Raw genomic sequence first — 27,328 nt, forward strand, 5'->3', positions numbered from 1 at the left:
TAACTCTCACCAATGCCAATCCCTGCCAAGAAAATGGGCCCAGTGAGTGGGAAAGGAATCTGTCCCTCCCATAATTTTATTTGCTGAAAATATCCTGTCAGTTAAAACTGGAAAATTATTTTAATCCAAGAACAGTCTTGGAGCCTTGATTTTTCTACCTTTGAGGTTGCTAGGATGAAATCGTTTTGGTATTTTTGTGACCTAGTGAGGAAACAGCAGTCAAATCTTTTAGGATATTAGTGCTTCCACAGCTTAAGAACATGTAGGACGTATGAAGTAAAAAGAAGAGTTTGCCTGCTAGCACTGTTACCCAGGCTGCTTTGAGAAACAGCCTTTTTCTCAGGACACCTTGAGGGCGGACTGAATTCAAGGAAGATGACTTTTTTTCCTGGTAGTACTCCAGGAACTGGAGCCTTTCAAAGCTGCATGACATCATCTTTGGCCTCAAGAATTTTGAATTAAGCAAGAGGCTTTGTCTGTCCAGAGAACTAGGGTTAGATTCAGAGGATCTTGAAATGATGTCAAAACCAGAATCTGATGTCAAAGCCTGATCTTTCCAGCAAGAAGACAACTGACTTCTTCCAATTGGGAAAGTCACGACCCTATCTCACCCATGGAGAAAGGCAGGGCAGCAACCCGACATTCTTAGAAGGCACCACTTGCATGGTCCTCTGCCTCTAGGATAAGATTTACTCGAGACCCATTGCCCTACTCTACCTCTCTCCATGTACTGCCTCTGGCTCGCTATCAAATGTTTAGCCAAATGGAAATCACTTTAGCAAACCACCCTCAACACACATCCTGGTAATACCCCAAGCTACTCTGCACGCTGTAACTGCTTCACCAGACACTGAAGTGTCTTTGCTCACCAGCCGACTTTATTCAGTTCGGCCTCTTCCACTGTAGGTGACCCATACTCTGAAATGTTTGGAAGGAGAAGTTGGATATATGACTGTAAAAGAAGGATACTCATTGCCAACCAATCAAAATGCCAGGATATTGTTTTTTAGGGAATCGTATCCATTCAATGCATTTATGATCTCTAAACCTAGGGATGCAGAGACACAATATACATTTCTAGCAAAGGCAGGGGGAGGCCAAGGGAACTGAATATCACTATTAGTCGAATGCTATAAAGGCTTAAAATAGAACTTCTGCTCTTTCTTTTTTTTTAATTCAATTTGAGGGTTATGAAGGACTAAAGTGAAATAATCCATAATCCTCAATTCAAACCAGAAGGTTTGGAATAGTTTATAACCACAAACAAAAACAAGCCAATTAAGATGGGCTCTTTTTATAACCAGAAGGAATTCCAGAGAGGTGTCTTTATCCAATCACAAGTTAACAGCAGAAGTACATCTACAATTTTTAAACTTGCAATTTTTTTTTTTTTTTACTATTACTGAGTATTTACATCATCCAGACTTCCTGACCCATCTCCTAAGGTCACACATTTTTTCTGGACAATCAGAAAATCTCAGCTAGTAGTTAGTATATCTGGTAAGGTTCATATTAAGTACAAAGAAATGACTGAAAGACACTCCTGATGAAGGCAGATAGATTACTGGATCCTTTTTCCAAACATCACCCCAAATACACAGAAAGCATTTTAGATACATTAGAGACTGCTGGGAATGGAAGGCACGAAGAATGACCATTTATCTCTTGCCTTCCAGTGATGCTATGAAGGTTGGGATAACTGTGCACAAAATTCTCAGCAATTCAGAATCTGAAGAGTGCCATAATGTCCTCATTCAACTCATTTCCTCTCCTTGTGCCTCAGTTTCCATATTTGTAGCAGGGCAAGGATCTTTTTCAGCACAAAGGCCAATTTGCAAAAAATAAAAATTTGGGGGGCTACACTTTTCCTCCTTCAAAATGACAGTAGCTTATCAAGTCCCAATTTAGATTGCCACTTTACCAAATGGAAAAATACTTGTTGGAAACATTATGTTGCTTTGGAGTCAAGAAAATGCTAATATTCTGGCATGTTCATCATGTTAATTTAGCAACAGCATGAAGACAACTTTCTAATCTTTGTACTTGACTTAGATGGGGGCCACATTTTGAAAGCAGGAGTCATGAGGGCCAAGAAGTAAGTGTTAATAATCATTGTTACCATTAGCTTTGAATTAACAATCTAGGCAGTTTTTCTTTTTTTAAAGGATTCTCAAATTCTCAGGCCCAGGCCCCACCCCAAAATTAATATCTCAGAGGACTAGACAACTATTTATAAAGTTCCCCACTGAAAATCTGAGCCCCAGTTCTTGAGTAGCCTTTGGGAACCACTGATCTAGAAAGTTCTAAGATCTCTTTTGAGCTCTAAGTGACAAGTCTACACTTGCTTCTGTTATCAGATAATCTCACAGATAACTATCCTCTCGTAACACTGTGATGACAACTTAAGTCCTCAGACTTTGGATATTATTCATACATCCCCTGGACTGACTTCAAAACTGAATCCTCACTGAACATCGCACAGTTTTATTAGTCAAAACATACTAGAGAAAAATGTTTTCTGTACTTCGAAGGTTCAAAAGCTTAAAAGTAGAATAAGAGTGACAAACTTCAATGCCTACAGGGCCAACAGGTAATAGGAGGAATTTTTTTAAAAGGGAAGGGAGGGAGGGAGGGAAGAGAAGAAGGGAGGGAGGGAGGAAGGAAGGAAGGAAGGAAGGAAAAATCCACCAGTTGGCTTCATTCAGTTTATGGCCCCAGAAAGAGATTTTTTAGTAAGACAGCTATGTAGAGTCTCTGCCTGAGATGAGAGGGAAAAATGTGTTGCACTGTGAAGCATGGCAGGGATCCGATGAAGGAGTTGAAGTGAGTGGAGAGGGAAAGAAGAAAAGGGCGACCCTAAAGGTCACTAGTCCTCTGTGTGGCTTGGCTGAAGAGATGTGAAGCACAGAACCAGATGGAAAGCAGATGCCAGTCTGGTCTTCCATATCCCCCCAGCCCAGCCCCTCTCCACCTCACTCCACCTCCACACAACACAGTGAAGGCAGAATAAGTCACACAACGTACACTTGAAGATTGGTTATCAATCTTCATGACCCCCCAAAGCCCCGCCCCTGGCCACCTAGCATCCAAGGGCCTTCCCCTCTTGGCTCCATCCTTCTCTCTGGATTTCCCTCTTCCTGGTCAAACTAATATACCATCCTCCCAGTCACTGTAAGTTACTCAAACTGTCTATACCCAACTTTATTCCTGCATAGTCTGTCTCTCCATTTGATATTCTCTTCTGGAAGGCCATGACCTTTCATGTCTAAATTCCATCCATTCTCCAAAATTCTGCTCAGTGGGCATCAGAGCCTTAAGTCTTTCTTCCTCATGTGTCAGTGAGGAACTACTTTATCCAAACAGGCCACTGATCTTTTTCCACCTTGTCTTATAATTGCTGCCTCTCCTGGATGGCAAGCGACTGGAACTGCGGGCCTAGATATTTTCACATCTCCCAGAGTGCCTGACACAATGCCTTATACACGTAAGACACTCAGTAAGTGTGTGGTGAGGTGATCTGCTGATTGTGTGGCCATTCATTCATTCATTCAACAGGAGAATAATCACCATTTGTTCAAAGAGTACTGCAAATGCCATGAAACCCATCAGAAGTTTCTTTGGTATTTTCTACACCATCTTGCTTGTTACATGTTAAAAGAAAAAAAATCTTTGTGAAGATGCAAAAGATACAAAAGCAGGGAAAACTGCTGTGAAATTTGCTGGCACTCACCCTATCAGTGAATAACAAAAAATTTCCTGGGTTTAAAAAGACATTTCATAATATTGTGCAATATCACATAACTATCTGCAGTCACTGTTCATAAAAATGTGTACTCCTATTCTGAACATTAAAGGTTAGACTTAAAAGCCTAGGCTAGGGGGTTGACTCCTAAATTTATGAGACTAACCTTGAATAAGTTATCATCTTTTTCACATGCACCAAAGCTATAATTAGGTCGAGATTTTGCCAGACTATGAGCCACAGTGTGGAAAAGGTCAATCACCCTGCCCTATCAACAGATCCAACCAAGTGAAAAATTACATTATTTTTACATAGAGCACTAGATAAAAAAAAATTTTAATCAAATTCATGTATATGAAGTACACCTTTTATATGTAGTTCATGTGAGTATTAGATTTCCTTACAAATATGTATGTATAACTCATATATTACATAAACGTTTTACATGCATATAGACTCACAGAAAGGAATTTTCAGTCAGAATTCACAGCAGATACCTCTATGGTAAATACCAGATTATCTGAATCACATATCACTTGCCATCCTTTCCCATCCCAAGCATCTGACATCAAACCATTGTATTAGTTTGGGGAACAATATGCTATAATCTGGCAAGAAACACTAGTTACTCTATTTAGCACTAAAATGAATTTCATTTTCTTGACTTTGTGTCTCTTACTGTCACTTTACTACGATACAGAGATACCGCACGTTACTTCATAAGGAAAGGAAAAAATAATTTCTTCTTTAACTGCAGAAGAAACTGCACAACTCCAATCTGATCACTGTGTGAAGGAGAAAATATTTCCAATGACGACATCTTCCTATGTCAACTGATTTTATTACAGATGTCGTCTGTGTGCTACATTAGTGCCGTGCTTTCTTCTCTTCGAGATTTTAATCTGTTTGTTGCTCTAACATTTTATTGGTTCAAATACATGCTGTAAAAATCCGTGGCCATCAAACTTTCCTGTGAGCTAAAAATAACCTGTTCCTGTCAGTTAGAATTAGCTGATAAAGAGTGTCAGAGTCTGTTCTGAGTAAGTTTGATAACTTCCTGTTTATGCGGCACTGACCCTTGTCTAATAAAGCTTCTTTGCCCTAGAATGAGAGGATTCTGCTGCATTCTATTCCTTAATGGCCAATACTGATTACTTTTGAAAGCCTTTAATACATTTCCCATATTAGACATGAACAGATGTCAGGTATGTTGCCAAGGGAAATTTCTTTCATGCAATCTTGGCTTGTTGTACAATAATAGCCCTTTCTCAACATGGGAAAAAATTACAGACCCAACTAATTTCCCTGACAGGGGAGAGTTACATATGTTTTCCACTGGTAGTTTTTACGACAAGTTTACAATTTTGCCAAACCTGGAACTAATTGGGGCAGTTTCCAAAAGCGGCCCAATAAACCCCCAAAAGTGTAGAGCCATTTGAAAAGGCAGTCAATGATGGTTTGCGTTTGCATTTTCTCCATTTTGGTCAAAGCAGGGTGGGGGTGAGGGGAGTCAGATTGCAAAATTATTTAAGTTGCTTAAACACTTACTGTTTCATATCCTCCCAGTTTTTGAGCAGCTTGAAACATAGTCCAAAGGTTAACTGTTAGAGGGACAATAAGTATTTAGATAAGCATTGCATTAACATATCTCCAAGAAATGTCAATTAAAACATTTTTTTTTGTTTTTAACAAGAAAGAGAAAAAAAAAAATACTAACGCACCCCAAATAGCTAAGTTCTTAGGAAACAATTTGCCAAAGGGTATTCAACAACAGGGCATATTAGTACCATTTAAAATACTTCTTAAGGAACAGTCACAAATACAGAAATGGTTCTAATTTTAGGATAAAGGACAGCACAGTTTTTAGTCCTGTTACCACCAGCAGACCAAGGGAAGTTAAGTTACAGCCTTCTTGTGAAAAGTGTGGGATTTCAGAATGGGAGTTGGTCTTGTTGGACCCTTAGAAAGAAGCCATTGGTTAAATGGTAATATATAATGCTTCCTTCGTATTAGAACTCTCCATAATCAATAAATAACAGCCACTTTAATATATGATTACCTTCTTAACAGAATGTCTGATGGCAGCACTGTATTAAAAGCTCACAGCATATTTCACTAACACGTGGTGCCTTGCACTGAGCAGGAAAATCAGTATTTCACCCTTGAGGCAGCAGTGATACAACAGATCAAAGGGAAGGAAGATACTCCTTCACAGAGGAATTAAGTCACGTGTCCACTTAGTCCCCTAACTTGCCTGTGTGATGTTGCAAACATACATTTTTAAAAACAAATTTCTCTTTGCAGGGCATGCATATGTTTACGCTGTTAAAACATCTATGCCAAATTGCTAGCAACCCTGTTCATTTGTACTAAATACCATGGAATGGGCCTGCTACAGATTTGATTCTTTGACAAGAGAGGAAAATTGAACTTCAAGTAATTCCTCGGTAAAGGAAATGAAGAATAAAATTAAAGTTAAAAAAAAAAAAAAAAAAAGAAAAGGCTCTTTGACACAACATGTTCGAAAAGCCTCATTGAACCTTGCACTATTTCAAAGCTATCAAGAGCCCTGCCTCGGCCTTGATTTAATCTGAACCAATGCATAATGCAACAAAGCTGTTCATAGTACATTAATTTTACTTCTATTTCAAGCAGCCAGTTTTCAGACAAACATTGTAATCATTCGTAGTTATATAAGTTTATAATGGCTGCGAGTGTTCTCTTGCAATCAGTGCCAATTGCTATTAGGTATGTAAATTGTTATGTAAAACATACAGGTTTGACATTCTTCATCAAAATGACACATGGTTTTAATCTAGGAAGATACGTTTGGAGAAAATACTGTTTCAAGCCAGGGGCTTCGTCGCTCGGTGTGCCACAAAATCCAGACAGAGGCAAAATATATATTCAGTTGTGAAATCAGGACAGGATCTGGGTTTCTTCTCTTTTTATATGGAATTCTGCTCTGCTACGAGTTCCCTGTTCTACTTTAAAATACATGACGACGCTTAAACGGACACGTCAAAGTAATTCAAAATTGGGCTCTCCGTTCAAATTTGTGTATTTCTTGTTTCCTCTGAAGTCATCAGGTTCTTGTTATCTCTTAACAAATTTGGGGCTTAGGAAATATGTTTTCTCTTTGTGGTTGTTCTGTCCACCTTTAAATGTCCTCCTTTTAAAAGCTGTCCTTTCACAGGCAACATCTGTGCCTGATAAATCTACGTCATACTATTATCTCAGAAGAAAGGCGTTACAGACACTCAAGACTGACAAAACAGAAAATGAGAAACTTTCAACATGTCTATTTCCAGTCATAATCAGTGGATTCGAGCCTATAAATATCTCACTGCAACTGCCCCAGAAGGGAACAATGTAGCGGAAAGAGGCAGGGGGAAAAATTCCTGGCCTGGATGATTTGTAGATTTAGTATAAACAGACAGCATCATCCCCAGAATAGGATTTCAACATAATCCTGAGTCAATTTTTTTTTCCCAATTCAAAGACTCTGAGCAGTTTTGATATTTCAGAAATGAAAACAAGTATACTTACTCTGTTTGAAACCTAAATAGGGTATTCGTTCTATGGGCGTCTTCCTTTCTTTCATGTATTTATAAAGTGCCACCAGGAAGGCCTGCTCATCCGCCCTGCACTCTTCACCAATGGCGACCTTTGGCTTTTCTTCATTGGAGACTTTTTTACAGTTATTATGGTTATTCTTCGGCTTGGTCAAGGCTGACCTGGCCTCACATTTCACCTGGAAAAGGCGGGGAAAAAAAACACATAAAATCAAGCATAGCTCTGGAATGCTTACAGAGACATAGCTAGTGACATTTTTCACTGAGTGGGAAGGAGGACCAGTAAATCACCCTTGCCCTGAAATAGCTTTCTAGAGGCATCGCTGAATATGGATTGTCTTAGACCAAGGGCTGGAAAATTTCTGTAAAGGCCCAGATAGTAAGTACGGCAGGCTTCTGGGCATACAGTCTCAGTGGCCACCACTCAACCCCAGCCCAACAGCAGTCGCGGACCGTATGTAAGCAAGCGAGGCTGTGTTCCAGTAATGTTTTTATTTATAGAAGCAGGCGGCCAGTGGGCCACGGTTTGCCGCACTCTGCCAGCCTCTTTTAGACTCCTCACAGGTATGCCGATGTGAAACCAGAAACAGTGTTTGCAGCTGGTGGGACCATTCTCCCGCCTCTTTAGACACTTTATTTTCCTAAGGGGCACCATCTGTTAGTATCACTGAAGGAACCCTGTGTTCTTAATTTTATTATTTATGTTTCTGGGTGGGAGAAGGTAGTTTTACTTTTCTTTTGGATTAAGATTCTAGAGATTGAACCCAGGACCCTGTGCATGCTAGACGTGCATTCTACCACTGAGCTATACACCTCCCCACCATGTTCTTAATAACATTTCCATGTTTTGCACTTTGTGCCAAAATGAAAGGCAAGTTTATTTCTTCGTAGTAAACTTAGCTTGTTGTTACTCTTCCCAGCAACCTGGAAAAACAGGTCAGTGCCAGCAGATGTTGGCATGAGGAACACCAGCAAGGTCTCTGCTGTCTCTCACCTGAGGGTGATGCCTGGATACACCCCTGGTAGGAAACAAAACATCCCACCTTTTAATGAGGGCTCGGTACCCTTCAGTCAGCTCTGAGAATCTAATAGGAGATGTTAGCTTGCTACAGAGGAATGAGTAGGGGCCGGCTAAAACCCAAGAAGAGTCAGTGAAAAGCTCCACTAAATTAAAAAATAAGTGGCAGTAAACGGGCCAGACGTTCTTGCTTCCACACTCCAGGTTAACTTGAGTGCGGCACACTGAGCTCACCTCACCGTCCGTCCTCGCTGCCACGTTCTACAAGAGGCCTCCAACGGTTTGTTAAATATAAAGCTAAGTTGTTGAGCTATTTTAATTGTAAAAGGGGGAGTTACAAAGGGTCAAGCTTTGAGTTCAAGTGCGCCCATGGGGAACATGTACATTCCAATATTCTTTACCTCTCTGTATCTCACATCAGAGGGAAGAGGACACGTGCGAGGGGAATGTTAGGAATTAAAATGTCCCACACATTCCACCAGGTTTCCATTTCAGATTTCTGAGCTCTATTTTTCTTTCCCTTCAGAGTCTCCTTCCCAAGCACTGAACACATAAAAGGCTGTGCTCATTTATTAAAGGGAAGCATACCCTCTTATTGCTGGTTCTCTCAAATGAACACACCACTTTAATATTGTTCGACGGGTCCTGGAAAAAAGTAAAACTGCCTGCACAACTCATTTAACCGGGCCTCTAGGTAAGATTTTAATTTTTAAAGAGCAGTGGAAATGGGATGAAAACATTTTCCATGTAGAATTTTTACTTAACAGTATTTTCAAACTTTAGTACTTGATAACATTATATTAAGGCGAGCATCCTGGGAAACTTTATGTTGTCATCATTTTTCACTGCCAAATTTTAGATTGTTGAGTCTAAAGTTCTGATGAAATCCATAATTCAAGGGCTCTTTGAAATCATAAAACCGCTCCAGTTCTGATCTGCACTGCCCCCGCCCCCCGCCTTTTCTGAGTGCTTATTTACTATGGGGCCAGGCCCTGTTCTAAGCACTTTTTGGTATCATCACACTTCATACTCACAGACCTAATGGGCCAGGTCATTATTCTCCTATTAGAGATGAGGAAACTGAGGTACAGAGAGGATGAGGAACCCGCACAAGAACACAAGATCTTGTTCAAGTTAGTAAGAGGCAAAATTGGGTAACCTCACTTCAGAGCTTGTGGTTTTAAACACTCTACTTTCCTGCGCTCATAAAAATATTCAATTGAGAGTCAAAACATTTCCATTTAGAAAGCATATCTGATTCCTAGGCATTACAAAACCTACAGCTTAGAAATGTGATTTATCAAATGAGAATTAGAAGATAAAACGCGGTAGTAAGTCTAAAAGGGCTCCATTCCTTTGTGTACTGAGCAAAGGTAAGGAAACCAGGATCAGCCAAGCGCCTGCGATGAGCTGGATACAGTGCTGCGGGCTTCACACTGTCTACCTGACGTTCATGATAAAAGGAAGGTTTTGAGCCCCACTTTTCAGACAAGGAAACAAGCTCAGCGAGGTTATGCATTGTGGTATTTGGCTGGTGTGGGGCAGAACTCAGGTCTCCTTCACCCCAAACTGCAATCTGGTACAAGAGGATTAGATAACAGTTTTGTATATAAAATAGGCTGAGTCCTAAACCTGCAGTGAGAATAGGCCCGTTACTTGTATCACTAGGCCAGAAGCACCACTGTCAAGGGAGGATGAGGTTTGCCCCCTCAGTGTCTAGGGAGCTACCTCACCTGGAAATGCCCAGAAATAGGAGGAAAGCACGGAGAGGGCTCATGAACCAGGCCCGAGTCATTCAGACCCTCTGCTTCTTAGGAAAGGCTCTAGGGGACACCGGGCTGCCACCCACTGAGCTCCATCCTGAACCTCCGGGGCCCTGCAGCAGGCTTCCTCTCCCGAGGCCGGGGCTCCGTAACAGGTGAACAGCACTCTCCTCCCGCTCCCGCTCTGTACATTTCTTCACTTAACCCTGTGAGCCCTGGAGGGTATTATTCTGTTTCTGCACAGGACCAGGCTGAGTTCCTTTCTACATTTTTTCCACATTTACCCGTAACATTCTCAGCATTTAAATCTACTGAAATATTACACGGGAGCTAGTCTTCACGCTGACCTTGAGAAAGCCCAGCCTTCTGATGGTAACACTTAATTACCAGATCAGTTTTTCCCTCCATGAATGCCTTCTACTTGTTGAGTTCACTAAGAGCTTTGGGGTTTCCAAAGTGATTGAGGAAGTGCTAATTAAAGAATCCACATTTAACATTTTCAGTGAACCACCACCTATTTGATATTAACCACATCCTTTCACTGGATTGAGCTGTAACTAACCCGGCCTTCAACTGGGGCAGCGAGATGTGCTGAACCAGCAGGAAAGGAGCCAGAGTCTCATTTCGATTTGGTCACAAACTTCCTAGGAAACCCTCATTTTCTTCCCCAGGAAAGCAGGAAGGGTAATCCCTGGGGGTAGTTCTGAGGACCACATGGGATGAAAAGTACTGAAAATAATGAAAGTATCACATCTGTGAAATTATCAAAAGTCTGTTTGTGATTTAAATGAAAGAACATATTGCACATCATGGTTTCCCTTTTTATGTTCCTTTTAGAATTTAAACCACCTGTTACATACTTCTAGCCTTTGGAAAGTGCTTCCAGGATGTGAAAAGTCATTTGCCTTCTATCAGCAGAGGCCTTTCATCAGAGACCTAGGCTGAGAGGATTTCTTTTGTATAGATCGCCATATGGACATGCTTGGGTCCCAGACCTGTTGCTTTAAGACGATCCCAAGGAAATGGCAAGGATCTGGGTTGGACATATTTACTGACATCTTCAGAGCACTGGTAGCCTCTTCTCTGCGTGACTTTGGCTGTTGTTCGAAAGCTGTGAAATTCTCTGTCCCTTGAAAAACAGTCTTGCAAAGATAGTTCTCATGTTCTCACTGAAGAGGGCAACCTTTTGATGGTGACAAACCCTCAACTTGCTCTTCCAGTCATGCACACAACAAAATGAGTGGGTTCTTACTGGAAGAGCTCTGTTGTGTGGAGCTGCAGGAAACGGATACTTGTCCATAGTCAGAAATGGTCTGTTTGAGGCACTTTGGAAAAAAAACAGTCATACAAGTCTTGTTCAGAAAACTAAACTGTCCCCCGAAGTGTTGCTTCCAGTTCAGTAAATGATCAGATGGTCACAGGCTTGTAACTTCTACTGTAGCATTTCATGAGAAAAGACCACTTTTTAGACACAAATGCCTTTTTCATGGTTGTCCTGGCCCCAGATGTGGCTTGTTCATCCTGTGGGGATTTTCCATCCATCTGTTTGTGCCAACGATAAGCCCACCATGCTTCATACCCACCAGTCTCTCTTTACTAGGTGAAGTGGTCTTTCCAGACCCACTGGAAGCAGCCAAGGCAGGACTGTAATCCAAGACTCAGAGAGGAGCTGGGTGTTGAATGCAGTCCCCAGGAGCTGAGTGCAGCATGACATTCATCCACACACCTCTGCAACCAACAGTGAAGGATGATCCTCATCCCTGTGAAGATTCTGAATGGCAGCACGGGTGCAGATGGGGTGGAGCAGGGCACTTAGAAAACCCAGGCTTGGTTACTGTCCCTCCTAAGAAGGGCAAGTCAGTGAACATCAAATACGGAACAGACTCCGCTTCTCTTCAGTGTTGTGGGTCCTGGTATGCGTCCTGAGCTCCATCGAGAGAGATATTAGAGGTGCTGTTCGTTCAGATCAATGGTATGAGTTTTGTAAATCTCCCAGAGACATACTTTGGTGTTGACTCCAAATGAAATGAGGAGCTTCCCCCTGCTGGGCTCAGGTAGAGAACATGCCGAGGTAAACACATGATGTCAGCTGAGAGGTATGGGGCAAGGTGCCAACCCAGGACGTTGTCAGCACAAGCTCTGCTGAATGTTATGATCCTACAACCTTCTTGCTCCATTCTGCAGTATCTTGCAAACCACATCACAGGGAATAAGCTGTTCCTGCTGACATCCCTCAAGACCACAGAAGCTGAAGCCCTAGCTAGGCAGTTCAAGGGCAAAATGTCTAAATTACTAGAAAATGTCCTTCTTGGTATCCGTGTGGAGTCATGCGCAGAAGGTTAAAGGAACAGAACCAAAATAACTTTTTCTTAAAGAGATTTGTTTTTAGGCAGAAAAGACACATTTCTACTCGTTGATGTCTTTTTAACCCTTCCCAGTCTTGAAAGCGTGAAGAAATCCTAACCAAAAAGTCCCCAGAACTTCCTGATGAAACGGCCATCCTTGAAGGTAAGATTTATCAAATGTGAATGTCTAGGATTTACTTCTCTACACTGGGAGGAGGAAGCGGAGTTCATGGCAGAAAAATAGTAGATTGTCAGCTCAGAACTGAAGTCACATTTTTCTTCATCAGAATCTCCCACATTCACCAGTAATGCTCCCATTTTCATAAGTTGAGCCCTTGGAACTGGAAACGTGGTGTCAGTTGAAATCCGGGCTTCAGTTTAGGCCCTAAAGGGGCTACTGTTGTTTCTGGCACAGAAACGCAAACACCCCATAAACAGAACCATGGAAATATGATCCTAGTCCACAAAAGGAAAAAAAGATAAGCCTAAAAATACAAAGTGACACTTCACCCTTCTTAGTGCTAAATGCTTCAGGCATGCACTTTCAAGATTCCAAAAAATGCTTAGGCCAAACGGTCCCAGGTCCTGAAAAATAGTCTAGAATTTGGACTTTCATTCTGTACTAAGAGTGGTCTTGGAAAACATATAAATGTATGTATTAGTATATGTATACCTGTAAGTACTGGGCTATGTATCTTTAATTTTACTCCAAGGTAAATCAGAGGTGACTTTGAAAAATAGAAAAACATAACTAAAGGGATTAATTCTAGCCATTTCTAATTTCATCCTCTGTTAATCTCTGAAACATATTTAGATGAACACATTCAGAAAGAGGATGGTTCAGCTGGTCTATTTTTGATACAAGCAGAGTAAACTATGTCATTGTGTCACCTACTATGAAATCGCAGCCTCAGTGACGTGGGCGCTTAATCATCTGTCCTTTACCCAGCAGGCCAGACTGGGAGGTGGGAAGTCTTTCTGTTGACTAATGAAAATGCCTCCACTGTCCCCTCCCCCCGCCACCGGGGGAGGGGAGGTGGCGGGAACTGACACAGCTAGAGAGCTGTGAATACCAAAGTCACGTTCTGAGTTGAAAACTGCCACTAAGACACAGGAGCAGAGAGACAGAGAGAAAAGGGAAAAATTAAAAGATGCAGCAAAACAAACACCGCAGAGCTGAATGACTGTACCTTGGCAACGGATTTGCCATCGGAATTGTTGTTGGGATCTTTACCACCACTGAATGAATCTCTTCTCTGTGGGCACGGTTTCTTTTTGCGTGGTCTGCCTTTAAGATTTGGCGCTGAAAACAAATGAAGAACAAATGAGATACATTTTTATTTGCATGGGTTTCCTTATTAAAAAGCAAATATCTTACTCCAGCGGCGCCCTCTAATTGTTCAGAGAAATATACATATCTATGTAGCCAAGCCTCCTTCCACGCTTCCCTCTCCCTGAAGGGGTGGCATCTAAGTAGACTCTACACTTCTGTACGTGTTTCCCAAAGCTCACCTATTACACAGAATGTGTCTAATTAGAATAAATAACATGAAGAAATAAATAAAGCCTTTAGCTTTAAAGGATGAGGATAAGGGAAACGCACTTCTCTATTGTTAGAAAAGAAATACTTTGGGCTGAAAGACAGCCCAGAGCCAGGCTCTGAGATCATTCTTTGTTTTTTGGTTTGTATCTTGTTGTTTCAGAAACCTAAGTTATATGCCAGGCCATTATGGTATCACTATGATGTAACGTTTGAAAACATCTCTCTTCAAAAGTTGAGACGTGAGCATTTCCCCAAATTATGATACAAATAAGTAAGAAGAAAACTATACAGAGAGAAATTCACGGTAACAATCTGAAAACATGTATTTACTAATAGTATTACAACCAGCATGTTTCAAATCTCAGCAAACTTGGCAGACACATTTAAGTCAGCATGCTTTCCTTTCCTTTTCAATATATATCTTTTATGGAGATCTCGAGGTTTATTTAAAATAACTTCCAAGGATCACACTGAATTGGAGTTAGGCTGATTCCTTGGAGATTATACTTTTTAAAAGCCAGAGACAAGACGCAAATGAAAGTTATATTTCATCTTGGATGCTAAGCTTGAATCCTTTTAAGATCCATACAGAAAGCAGGAGAGAAAAAAAAAAAAAAAGGCTGCTGTTTATTGAGTGCTACGACTGTCCGGCATCAGCTTTCACATTTAACTCCATCAGTCACCCAAGTCAAGCAAAATTAAAACAAACCAACTAACCGACTAGCCTTTGAAGAATTCCAGACTAATGAATTACAACCTAAGCAATTTCACTACGGGACCTTTCAAGGTACCCACACGTTTTATTACTTTAAGGTATGACTATAACCATCCAAAATCTGAACAACTCAAACCCTCTTAATTGTTAATCTCACTTATGTCACGCAGTTAACTAGTGGTTTTAGGATATTTAACATTGTACCCATTTCACAAACACAATTAATCCCACTAATCTGATTTTCTACTGTGGATAACAGTTTTGCTGTTGACAAAATGCAGTAAAGCCAGAGCTGCCTTTACAATCGGGCAAAAGTTGAGAAAAAGTGGCTTTGGGGTTCAGACTCCTCCTTCCCAAACCCGCTTTCCCCTTACTTCCCAAAAAACGTTTGTCTGAAAGTCCATCTAAGAAAGCCAGCCTGGAATTATCAAAGGTAAACAAACTCAGAAACAAAAAATCAAGCAAAGAAAAAGCAGCGATTACCCATTCCAGTCGACAAACATCTGCCTGATGCTGTCTGTGCTCATGAAAGCTACAGCATGTGACTGCTTCCCGGCCACGTCCCTGGAGGGCTCGGCTTGACTTGGTGTGGACGTCAGCTTCCCTCTGAATGCGAACGAACAAGAGCTGCTGCGAGGCGCAGCGCTCTGCTTACAACTCCCCTCCCCCAGCAGCTCCATTACTCATGTAAACACACAGCAGTAACTAGCACGGGGTGTGTGGGATGAGCTCTGAGGACTTGGCTGGAGCTGCCAGACTGGCAGGGAGGGCTCGGCTCCCTCCACCTCCCCGTGCGGGCTTGGTGATTTCATCTGGCCAGTTTTTGGATCCTGACCTCCTGCTCCTCTGTCAGAGCCTGATGCCACCTTCCATGAACTGACACGGTCGGTCCTCTGCCTGGAGCCAGGGCGGGGACTATTTTGGTTTGAAGACTTGGTGTAGCACAGAAGTGTTTCCACAACTGACCTAAGTGCTAAGACCTTAATGACGGGCGGGAAGGCTGCCCTTTCATGTCCCTTATCAAAATAATAGCCGAGCACAAAGCTGACAGAAACAAACAGAACTTGGGCTCGGTCTGAGGCATTTCATTAAAGAAAACAAAACAATATCGCCTCTGTTCTAAGACTTGTTAGTGTGATCTTTCCTTCCTAACATTTTGGCAAAAAAGCATTTAAACCTAAAAGGCATTTATTTCCAGAAAAGCTTTCAAATCCCAAAGGCCTTTCAGATAGAAAGAACTTGCACTGAACAGGCTGCTTTAAATAAAGGCAAAGGTTCCGGGAACTGACAGTAAGTCATCCTCGAATCGGGTCTATTTTCTCCATTCTTCGAGCTGTTTTCAGAACCCAGCAAAGCACATGCCCTTCCCCAGCAAATTCTGAGAATTACAAATTTAGAACAGACTAGCACCTAATATTCTGATCACACAATCTTAAACTCTAAATGGCATTTGATCAAGAGAAAGAGCCTTTTGTTCCTAAGAAGGCAAGTACACTGATATTTTCAGGTATGGTTGGATAAATCCTACCAATCACTCAAGTCTCAAACTCAAATACCTCTTTTAGTCTCCCCTCTGAACTCCTTTTCTGACCTTCTCTTATGGGGGTTGTGGGTACCACTATATTATTTATACTTCAGCTGTGTCTTGTGCCTTATTATTATATTAAATTAGAGAGTCATTCAGGGCAGGACCATGTCAGATTCATCTCTCATCTGCCCCGGCATTCACCCAGGGGCAGCATTGCCTAATAGGAATTTGTTAAATCATCAAGTGACTAGTGGAAATAAAGATGCCCACATATACCTCTGTGGTGTCTTCAAGAGCTGGGCTCACCAACCTGTCCACGTGTATACCTGTCACACCGGGCACCTGGAAAACTGCATTCACCTTTCCTGCTCACCTGTGAGCTCTGCATACATACACCAATGACGAGTTTGCTATGGGAACTGAGATGGGAAACCTACAGCCTGTAATTCCTGCTTTCTGTTATTGTGTCTGGCATCTTCAGTGGGGCCATAGTTTTGTCCTACATGCAATGAACAAATGGCCTGAAGAATAGATGTTCAAAGCCTCGGGGCGGGGGAGGCGGGGACGGAGCGTGCAGTACTAGCGGGGAGCCCCCATAATACAACTGGAGATTTTTTGGATCCATGAGACCCCTGGTGAAGCTTTGCGATTGAAAGGCTGGCTTTTTGGGAGAGCAATATTCTGGTCCCCAGATTACATTTTTTTTTTCCTACATGGTCAAGAAAACATATCATTTGCTAGGCAGGTGAATGAAAACAAATGCTTGGTGGTGTGGTGGTGGTCAGGGCTCAGGTGGAAGCTCTGGTCTTTAACTCCTTTATGTAAGAAACAGCCCTCACCACCTCCCAGCTACCCTGGACCAACCAAAAGCTGCCTTCTCTTTGACAGCTAAGGACTGGTCTTTACTGAGAGAACCCAAATCCTAAAACTCTAGAGTTACACCAGCTCCAGTGCTTTAGATGAGACCATTCTTTACCAACAAAGTCATTCTTGGAAGCCAGCGGTACACCTACTGATAGCTTCACTGGTTCTAGTCAGTTCTACTTAAAAAAAAAAAAAAAAAGTGTGAAGCAATAAATGCATAGCTACTGTTATATGTGTATATAATCCACTGGTTTATATGGATTCTAATGGCCTGGTTCATTCACAGAGTTCAGTCAATGCTCTTTGCACAAATGGTTTCAGTATTATTCTTGAATAATAGTAATAGCTCATATGGAAGGAATGCCAGTCAGCCCTTTGCATACAATAACTCATTTAAAACTCAAAACAAGCCAACATGAAGGCACAATTATTATGCCCATTTTACAGACCAGGTAACTAAGCTAGAGATGAAATTCCTTGTCTTTGGTCATTCTACCAGTTACTAGTAGCAGAAGGATTCTACCCCAGGCAACTGGACTTTGTCCAGAGCCCCTGCTTTACGTAACTTCTCTCTAACACATAGACAGACACACTTACTCTGTCTCATAATGAGGTGTTTATATTATTAACTTGGGCTGGCTGTCACCAGGGAGCTTTCCCCAAATGAAAACACTCTCAAATACCACGTAGCAAAAGGGCACTGCTGCCTACTTCAGGCATCAAACAGCATCCTACAAACTTGACAGTGCACTGGGTGCCCATCAGTCCTGCTGCTGTAGCACGAGACGAGACTTCCACTAAAGTCACAGAGTTCTAAAAAACCTCCGAGTGCCATGTGCCATGGGTATTACCCCCTTTACAGTGGGCCACTGACTGACTTTTACGCTGAATCAGTGGAAGATCTCTGTGGTTTTTAAAAAATGTTTCCTCTCTGACTACCCATCTGTTCTTCTTACTCAGTGCCATGAAATTAACAAGTATTCACCATTGTGAGGTCACCTCTATTTCTATAGGTGTTAATCCCAGGAGAATTGGCTACGCCAGTGCTCCAGGCTGCTCTGACATCTAAACCAAGTGTTTTGTTTTTTCCTTTTTTTTTTTTTTAACTCCTTCAAATATTAGTGAATTATAGTCTTTTTTTTTTTAAGAGTGTATAGCAAAACTTTGGTTTTTTTCCCCTTAATCAGTCTAGAAGCTCAGAGTTGCAGGCATTCATTTATGTATTTATTTCACTGTGGGTTCCGACAAGTTACGTGTCAGGGCAGTGCAGGTGTGGGAAACTTTCATCTCAACCCCAGCTCTTGCAATAATAATAATAAAACAAAGGAAATGTAACCAGTTACTGGCAAAGTAAATTGCTTTTGGCTTAAATGTTCCTGTTTTTTTCTACTGTGTTCTTCCTGTCATGACCGTCTCTCTTTTTTTTATAACATTTATGCTCTTGGAAATACCATGAAGATAAACTGCTATAAAAGCTGGATTGACTCATCCGTTAACAACTCTTTCTTCTCGTTTTGGAGAGAGGATTTTGTTGCCAACGCAGCTACATATTCTCTCGAGAAATTCTCTGTGAGCTTCCACTTAGAGATAGGACTTGCTTGTTGGTAGGGACTGGAATTAGGGGAATGGAAAACCAGGCATCATTTTCCTAAGAGTTTGACCCCCCGGGTCAATGTCTAGAGGAAGCCGGCAGAGCATTAACTCATTTGATTTGCAAGTTGTGTGTGTGTGTGTTAAACACTAAATGTAAGTCAGAAAAATAAACTCCACTGATGGAAGTATGAAGGACTGGCAAATACTATTCTATGTATAGTGTGTGTTACTGATAATACTTTGCATTTCTTTAATGCTTTTCCTCTGAGGATCTCAATTCTTTGGTACATTTTCTTTACAGACAGACAATAATCTTAAAATACTCTGGCAAGTTGCAGCATGGAGCACTGCTCTTTCTGGGGAAAAAAAAAAAGTACCCTAATTTAGTTATCATTTATTGTGTTCTATTTTCATTGTTTCCCTTTTGACTATTTAGAAACTTCCTCTTTCACTACAACAAAAATAGGATGAGTGTTTTTAAAGTTATTAACGTATGAGTAAAGGATTTAGAAACCGAGAATGGCAGAAGGCTTGATCAAAGCCACTCCTGAAATTTATGGGTGTAATAAAAGAAAGGCATTTCACAGATAATCTCTTACAGAATTTGAGTTTTCAAATACTTGGAAAAAAAGAAAAGAAAAACAGAAGCTCTCAGCTCTCCTTTTGGCTTTAACTTAAAGCCAACATTTTTACTTTTAAATTCATAAATGATTCCCTAAAATTTTTATTTTAAATCCACAGTTTTTATTCCATATACTCTGTACTCCACACCTAACAGAGTGGGGCCAGAAAACTGTAGCTTCTGGTACTCAGTGTCTGAAAACTGGCTGAATCTTTTCATGAATTTACAAAGCGTTAATTACATGTAGATTTAGGAACATTCAAGTTTACTTTTATTCTATTCTCCTATAAATAATTTTCCACACCCAACAGAAATGTTTGAGAAACCAGTGTGTTATCTGAGATATGAACACACCAGGAAATTAACAAGCACAATTCCATTTGGGGGGACTTTATAACTTAAATGATGCATTTAAAGCAATAGGCATGATTTAAAAAAAAAAAAGCTACAAGAGTGTTATCATTTTCTGTAACTGTTCTGACAGTTCCCTTTTTAACATTATTTTTCTCAAATAAAGGCATTAAGAAGATGAGTCTTGAACTGAGGCTAGAGTTGTGAACTGAGACTAGAGCCAGCCTCAAAGGCCCTCACTCTCAAATGCCACCAAGACCACACAGCCCAGAACAGGGACCCATGGGTGTGCCCAGGGGAGTGGTCACACTCTCCACTTTGTATGTCATGGCCCCGCTGAGTTTCCAAGTTTGCTTTAGCCCAAGCCATTATCTCAAGGTGGCTTGAAACACAATGCCTACAAACCACAATTTAGTATTTCCAATGAACTAGGTGCTGAAAGAATCCAGGTCCCCTCCTATTGCCTGTGAAAGGGTGAGCAGTTATGTTATTAGAAAGAGAGTGGGGAAAAAAAGAAGAAGCCAGCTTTCTATGAGGTCCAGTTACTTTGACTCTTTGTCACTGAGATCCCCAAGAGTCACTAATGAGGTGGAATAAGTTCCTGCATTTGTCATACCTGGACTGTTCGGGCAGCTTAAGTCCAAAACAGCCTGGACTTCATTGACTGCTCAACAAACCATGTAAGTAAACACTTTTGTAATCCTTTCAAAACATGCCCTGTCTTACTCATTCTTTGTTTCATACTTGTGAATGCTGGAGCAATTGTTAATGCCTCTGATCAAAGTTTTAGTAATTTCATAGGCATGTGATTTGCATAGCTATTTCCTGACCCGCCTTCTCTCTGCCCTGGAGGTCTTCATTTCTCAGAAACACTTAAAAACACAGATTATTTTACTTCTCCCCCCCCCCCCCATAAATGGAACTGGACTCGCTAGCTCATCTGTATTGCTAATTGGTTTGACAGCATGTGACTCCATGCATTCTTGCCATTTACACAGGCACACACCTCTTTCTGAGTCAGGTTTTACCAGCAGCAATGGGCAGATCTCTATCTTTATTTCCCCTCTGTATCTTGAGTGGGGAGACAAACTTAAATGACCAAATGTCATAAATGTATTATTCCAAAGGAATGCAAAAATATTCTAGAAGTCTGTAACAGGCTTGTCTAAAAGGGCACTGGCAAAGAAGAAATGGATGATAGCTGCTTTTCACTATCACCTGCAGAATAAGGGGGGAATCTGGGAGCTAAATCTAGGTGGAGAGTGAGGAGAGACTCTGGGTTTTCAGAGGAGTGACTCTCTGAGGAGAGAATTCTGAGAAAAGGGAAGGAGACTAAACTCAATGCCTCAAAGACCTTTCAAACTTTGGTCTGTGCTGGTGCCCACAGCGTTCTCCAGGGGGACTGTCCTCAGGTGAAAGGTCCCCTCTAGGGCCTGCTGAGGGGCTGGAAGTGGTGGCTCGTAAATGCTTTGCAAGTGCTGATTCATCTTTGGGGCCACGACGTCTGTGTGCCGCGGCGTCAGGAGCCTATGGGAAGACCTTTGCCTTAGAATTCCAAGTATTGTGCAAAGAGCCATGAGGGCAGAGTGGATACCTGAGGACCTAGCTCTGTCCGAAGGTACAGGAGGCAGTACCCTCGCCGCTCATACTGCATGAGGGGTCTGATTTCCTCCCCTAGCTACCAAGTCTTGTCATGAGGTCACAAACCCAGCAAAACCAAAAATGGACTCTAAAATGCCACAGTGGCTCAAACTGCCACCTTCACATCTACCTGGCAACTCACTTCTCCTGCTACCTACTTCCCCCGATGCCAGGTACCAAGCCCCAGGCTTCTCGCTTAATGGGGAAGATCATGCTGGATGTTGAGGGGGGAAAAAAAGCATCAAAACTATTACAATTAGAATAAATGCGTTGTCTCGATGCTCACTATGTACTCTTAAGATTTTGACATCTCATGTTTCCATTTTTTGAACTATTCACTATACACAGATTTAGCTTTTCTTAGTATGATTATAATAAGAATAGACTATTAATTTAAGATACTTGCCTTTTTTTTTTTTTAGGCTGTTTAAAGATCTGCTCTGGAAATAGCTTTTAAGGACATTTTGATTTCTATAATTTATGAAGTTTATGAAGATAGGACTGTTTAAACACAGAAAATTCATTTTTTGTCTCTTTCTTTTTGTTACAATCAATAAACCTGCTCATTCTAGTCCATGACATATATTCTGTGATGTTACTACCGAACATGACAGCACAAAAGTGAAAGCTACATTTTGGTATTGAATAACCTTGCAAGGAGCAGTAAATATCAAATGTTTTTAAACTCATATATAAACAGAACATTCTTGTCCAGCCATTTCCCCAGGTTTGGAAATGAGATATTCCATTTTCAACATTGAGGATAATTGATTTGCTACATCTCTAAAGAAAACATTCCCCTCTTGGAAATAAGTAAACGAGACTGCATGAGTGCGTGTGTGCGTGCGTGCGTGCGTATTAACTTGGAGATATTTAACTTAGTACAGACTTGGACTAACATACTCTGAGTAACTTTTCGGTTTTTCAAACACGTACACGTAAGGAAAAGTAAAAAGCCATCAAGTTACAGTTTCCCGATTCCTTAAAAAAAAAAAAAAACAAAACTCAAAAGGAATTTGTGCTTAAAGGGGATTTTTCACCCTGTTTTTCTATCTTTCAGAAAGAGTAATTTAAGACATAGGATAGTCTCTTGCTTAAAAGTGAAAAGATGACTGTTCTTGTTTGAGACTTGGAGACATTCCTCTTTGCTCAGGTAAATCCCCTTCGCCCCTTCCTCCTGCATGAGCTGCCAGTGCCATCTCAGCTTCACGTGTGTCAGGACAGACACGCGCCACAACACTGGAAAACAACTCTCAAAGCTCTACTGTGGTACCAGGGAACAGACAGATGATAGAGGTGTGTGTGTGTGCGCGCGCGCGTGTGCTGGAGCAGGATTGGGTAAGGGTCCAAAATGAGAAGGAAAAGCGGTCTGGGGTGTGTGTGGAGAGGCTGCTACAAGGTCCATAATGCCTGATGGTCTATTCAGTAAGGCCAGGTGATTATGACCCGGCAGGAAAAGGAAAAGCTAGAGGGCTCAGTTCACAGGGGGGATTGTATCACACTGTGCAGAAACAGCAGACAGATACCCACAGAAATCCCAACGTAAACCTTAGGATAAACACAGAAAATACATGGGAGATGTTAGAACTTCTTCCCACTTATTTCAGTGAAGGAACGTTTCTATGACTGTTTAGAGCTGCTCTGTCCAATATGGCAACCACTAGCCACTTGAGGCTTCCGAGCACTTAAAATATGGCTAGTCCAAATCGAGATGAGCTGTAAGTGTCAGGTACACACTGGATTTCCAAGACAATACAAAAAATGTAAAATAGCTCATTAATGACATTTTATATAGGTTACTTGGTGGAATACTTTGGATATACTATATTCAATTAAATGTTATTAAAATTGTTTCTTTCAACCTTTTAAAATATGGTTACTAGAAAATTTTAAGTTACACGTGGCTTGTATTATCTTTCTCTTGGGTGATGGCAGTTTAGTCAGCAGTTTAAGGTTATGTATATATAGATACATCCTTGGGAATGTGTGTTAAAAAGCAGATAGACCAGGATTAACACCTGAAGCTAAAATAATCAGCAAAAATCATGATTCTAAGTTTCAATACAATTAAGAATTTTATTCACTGTCACGCAGAGTAGTCACGTATAGATCTTAGCATCTGAAACTTGTGCCAAACCTGAGGTGTTGCCTTTGTAAAATTCAAATCTGGTAATCACTGACTCAGAGTAACTAAATGCCCGGATGAAGATGTTATTTTGTCACTTCCTTAACTAAGATGTCAAAGCAAAATTTAAGCTCTGACAACAGACTTGGAGAGTGGTGAGGGGCAGGAGGGAAAATGAGAAAGAGAGCTGTCCAATTTTTTATTTTATTTATTATTCTCTCCTGCTACCAGCATGGGCTAGGCATAAGGTAAGCCATTTGCCAGCTGAATAAGAGAAAATAGCTTTTGAGTGATTGAGGCTTGATGGAAAGGAGATGCTTCTAAACCACAAACTGTTGACTAAGTTCATGGTCTGGATGTGTTTTCCTTTTTGGAGATTTCATCTGCAAGTTAGTAGAGAGATGGGATACAGTCAGGCCCAAAGGCAAGGGCATGGCCTTTGTGGCTTTGCCAGGGTGCTTCAAGTCCCACAGTTTTGTATGACACAAAGTGAGACTGTTCATAGAAGACAGGCGCTCCGGGAGGCCCAGAAAAATTGACAGAACCAAAAGGTTTGAACTCTAGGGGACAGGAGAGGAGACACATTCTTTCCTGAATCATTCTTAGCACCAGAAAGACCAGTGGGCATCATTCTGACAAGATGGCTGCTCATTGGGAGGATGAGACATGGGTCAAAGTGAGCAAATAACTTGTCACAGTAGCTGAAATCGAAGCCCTTCCCTCCACCCCCTCACCTTTTGATTCCTGTGGCGGCAGCAGCACAGAAACATAACTAGATATTAATGTCTCTCCAAAACAACATGCTACTCAAAGGGCTACACATCCACCTGGATTCTCTGATGAGACCACCTTTACCCCCCTTTTAGGGTTCCCATTGTAAAAATAAGAGAACAGCAAACAGTAGCAGTGGAAATAAGCTTAGGAAATTTTCTTAGAAGGCAAGAGTTGCTATAGCATTTAAGGCAGTAACATGCAGAGAGATTAAAACCAAAATCCCTGCCACGTCAACAGAACGTGCAATGAATATTACACATTCTCTTGTATAATACTTATAACAATAATTTTTATGAAATTATTTGGCGGGTCCACCCTATATCCAGTGGAGCAGTGTGCACACCTCTGGTATGTTTCTGATATCTAACTATAGCAGTGTTTGTCTTTGTCCTCCAAACTCTTTTATAGCACATGGTATGCATATTTCAGCATCCAACATTATTAACTCATGACCAACTGTCAGTTGATGGTTATCTAACACATGGGGTCTCCGTAAAAGGGATCCTTATTTGGGCAAAAGCTCGTCTGCACCAGTCTGTCTGTATTTTCCCTCAGAAGAACTTTATTTGGATTATTATTCGCTGTTAGTGGAAACTCAGAGGCTACATGTGTGACAATTGGAAGGCAGAGAAATAAATCCTTAGCAAGTTAAAACACTTAGCTGATACTAAAACCATTTCAAGCTTTGTTCGCTGAAAGTAAACTCTCGGTTGCCCTCTTGTGGTCAATCTATGTGATGTGGTGGGAAGACCATAAAACCCCAGAAACCTAACAAGAGAGTTTAATCAAATACAGGTAAGAACATTCATCCTTGACAGAAACAGTCACAAATCACTACCTTATGTTGCTTTATGTGTTTTAGAATGTACATTTAGCAGCCCTCCTAGGTGGAGGAGGATAAGGGGTGTTGGGGGGATGGGGCTTGTACTATGGAAATTAGAACTTTGTCTTTCTGGAATACAATGATTTCACTGTATTTACAACCGTAACTGTTATATATGTGGCAAATTGAAATGTATGAAATTGAACCTGAAAAAAAATCATACCCATATTTTAAAAGTTTCTTCATAGCCAAAAATAGACTGATGTTCCAACTGTTTTGGAATTATAGGAACCAAGGAAAGAAGTCTGAATAATTCCCTAATATGGAAGAAAACCATTTTTTTCTTTTTAAATAAGGAACAATTTATTTGTTTCTGACAATAGGCCACATATGGATACTCTGAATTTATAGAATCAAGTATAGGTGCAGAATTTATCCACAGCCTCCAAAAATAAAATTTTATAAAAATCTGAACTCCAGATTTAATAATCAGTTACCCAATTTGGTATTTAATTTTAATTTGTAAAAACACCATTTAAATAGAATTTCTGCTGTAGGCCTTTCAACAATTTCCTGCCTAACAGGCCCATCCCCAAAAAGCAAACAAACCTGGTATTAAAACAGACTGAGCGGCTTAAGAAAAAGCTGGGGGCAAAGTACATGAGAACATAAACTATTTTTCATCTTATTACCAGTAAATGTACCATTTTCCTTTTATGTGTCTTCTCTTCAGCTAAAAGCCGCTCCTTCAACCAGTATTAACAAAAATGCTCTGTATTTTTAATGATTTTAGTGGCAGATTAATCTAAACTTGGCTTTTCTACTCACACGTGGAAGTTCAGTGTTGCAACAACAGTTGTTTGGTTTTGTCTTTGAATTAGCAAAGTTCTTCAAGTAATTTTACTATAAAATTAAACAGCTGTGAGTTCTTTAGCAAACATGATGATTCTTGTTCTCCTTTGTACTATTGTGCAAGCTGAAATACCCTTTCTTTCATGTCTTTTTATTCCAAAATGAATTCCCTAGTTAGCCTTGTTTAGCTTTAAAAAAAATATAATGAAGAAGGGGGGCTGTGTTTGCTGACCTCTGAAATTCATCAGCATTTAAGCACAGGGTTTACACAAGGTGCGTACTCAAAAGGGCTTTTGTGTAATTCCTATTATGGAATGAAAAATGATATTCTGCCCCAGTATAATGCCAACACTTGTGTACAACAAAGCCATCTGCAAATATTTCTGTGGAAGGAGGAATCTTATACCTATTTTGCAGATGAGAAAACTGAAACATCAACAAATGGTGAGGGAGCAAGAAACGAAGACATTCACAGAGGCTGGAATTAAATTTAGAATTTGACTCTTAGCCCGGGACTCTAGCCACGTGAGGGCTCTGACTCCTTGGAATCAACAGAGGAGCAATTTTAAAACATTCTTTTGACATTATTAACCACAGCCTCAGGGCCTGGGGAAGAGGGTGTGGGGGCGGGGCCTGGAAACAATACGGAGCTGCTAGGTGACAGCCTCTTGCGACACTGCTAATGAAATGGATTCTTTGATCCACACCACCATATATTCTAGGAATATTCAGAGGCTTGGCGGTTCCCTTTGTATCCTAAAAAATTAAAACCTAGATTTAAGTGCTAGTGTAGATGGCCTCCCAAAATCTGGAGCCAGAGAATAATGACATGAGGTGAAATGCAGAAAGTGATTCATGGTTATTCTGCTGGATTTGGAACCAAAGATCACTGCTAGTAGCTGGCGAGTCCACAGATGTGACGATGGTAGGATTCTTCATTTGAAGAATTTATAGAATGATGAAATTCCAGAGCTTGAGGAGAAACCTTAGACGTCATCTAGTCCAAGCCCTCATTCCACACATCAGGACAGGGAGGCCCAGAGAGTTTGCCAATCTCCCAAAGTCACACAGCTCAAGGCAGAGCTGTGACAGACACTAGTGTCTGCTGGCTGCAAGGGATCAGCCGCAGTGCCTTGGCAGCAGATGGCTTTTCAGTGGGCCCCGACACCTCCTCTTGGGTCTCTGCAAGGCAAGTACTGTCATCCCAAGACCCACGTAACTAGAACACACTTTCCAAGGAACTGCAATTAATAAAGTCAAATGGGAGCTGACAAGGACATTCCCGCTGTGTTCAAATGCCAAAACACACAACTGAGAAAGCTCACTTGGAGTGCACGGACTGTGGGTCCTTCTGGCAGGATTTCTGTGCACCACACTCCCAGCTGTTTGCTCAGACCCAAATAGGAGGGACTAAGAGGAAAGTACTCGCGAAGCCATCAAGGCAATACTCTGGC

General features: G+C 41.1%; 1 protein-coding gene across 2 annotated transcripts in view; it reads right to left on the reverse strand.

The window, feature by feature from the left end:
* ARID5B (AT-rich interaction domain 5B) overlaps positions 1–27,328 on the reverse strand; it is a 173,317-nt gene that overhangs the window by 29,714 nt on the left and 116,275 nt on the right. The window contains exons 1-4 of one of the 2 annotated variants that reach the window (XM_010985778.3): positions 15,185–15,589; positions 13,634–13,746; positions 7,292–7,496; positions 5,291–5,343 (exon numbers count right to left, since the gene is read on the reverse strand). In XM_010985778.3, the coding sequence (XP_010984080.1) occupies positions 5,291–5,343; positions 7,292–7,496; positions 13,634–13,746; positions 15,185–15,188 (375 nt within the window). In that variant the 5' untranslated portion in view covers positions 15,189–15,589. Of the gene's footprint in view, positions 1–5,290; positions 5,344–7,291; positions 7,497–13,633; positions 13,747–15,184; positions 15,590–27,328 lie in introns of those variants that run through there. The other variant, XM_010985777.3, reaches the window with a different exon arrangement.

Source organism: Camelus dromedarius, chromosome 8, assembly GCF_036321535.1.
Source record: "Camelus dromedarius isolate mCamDro1 chromosome 8, mCamDro1.pat, whole genome shotgun sequence".
Taxonomy (NCBI): Eukaryota; Metazoa; Chordata; class Mammalia; order Artiodactyla; family Camelidae; genus Camelus; species Camelus dromedarius.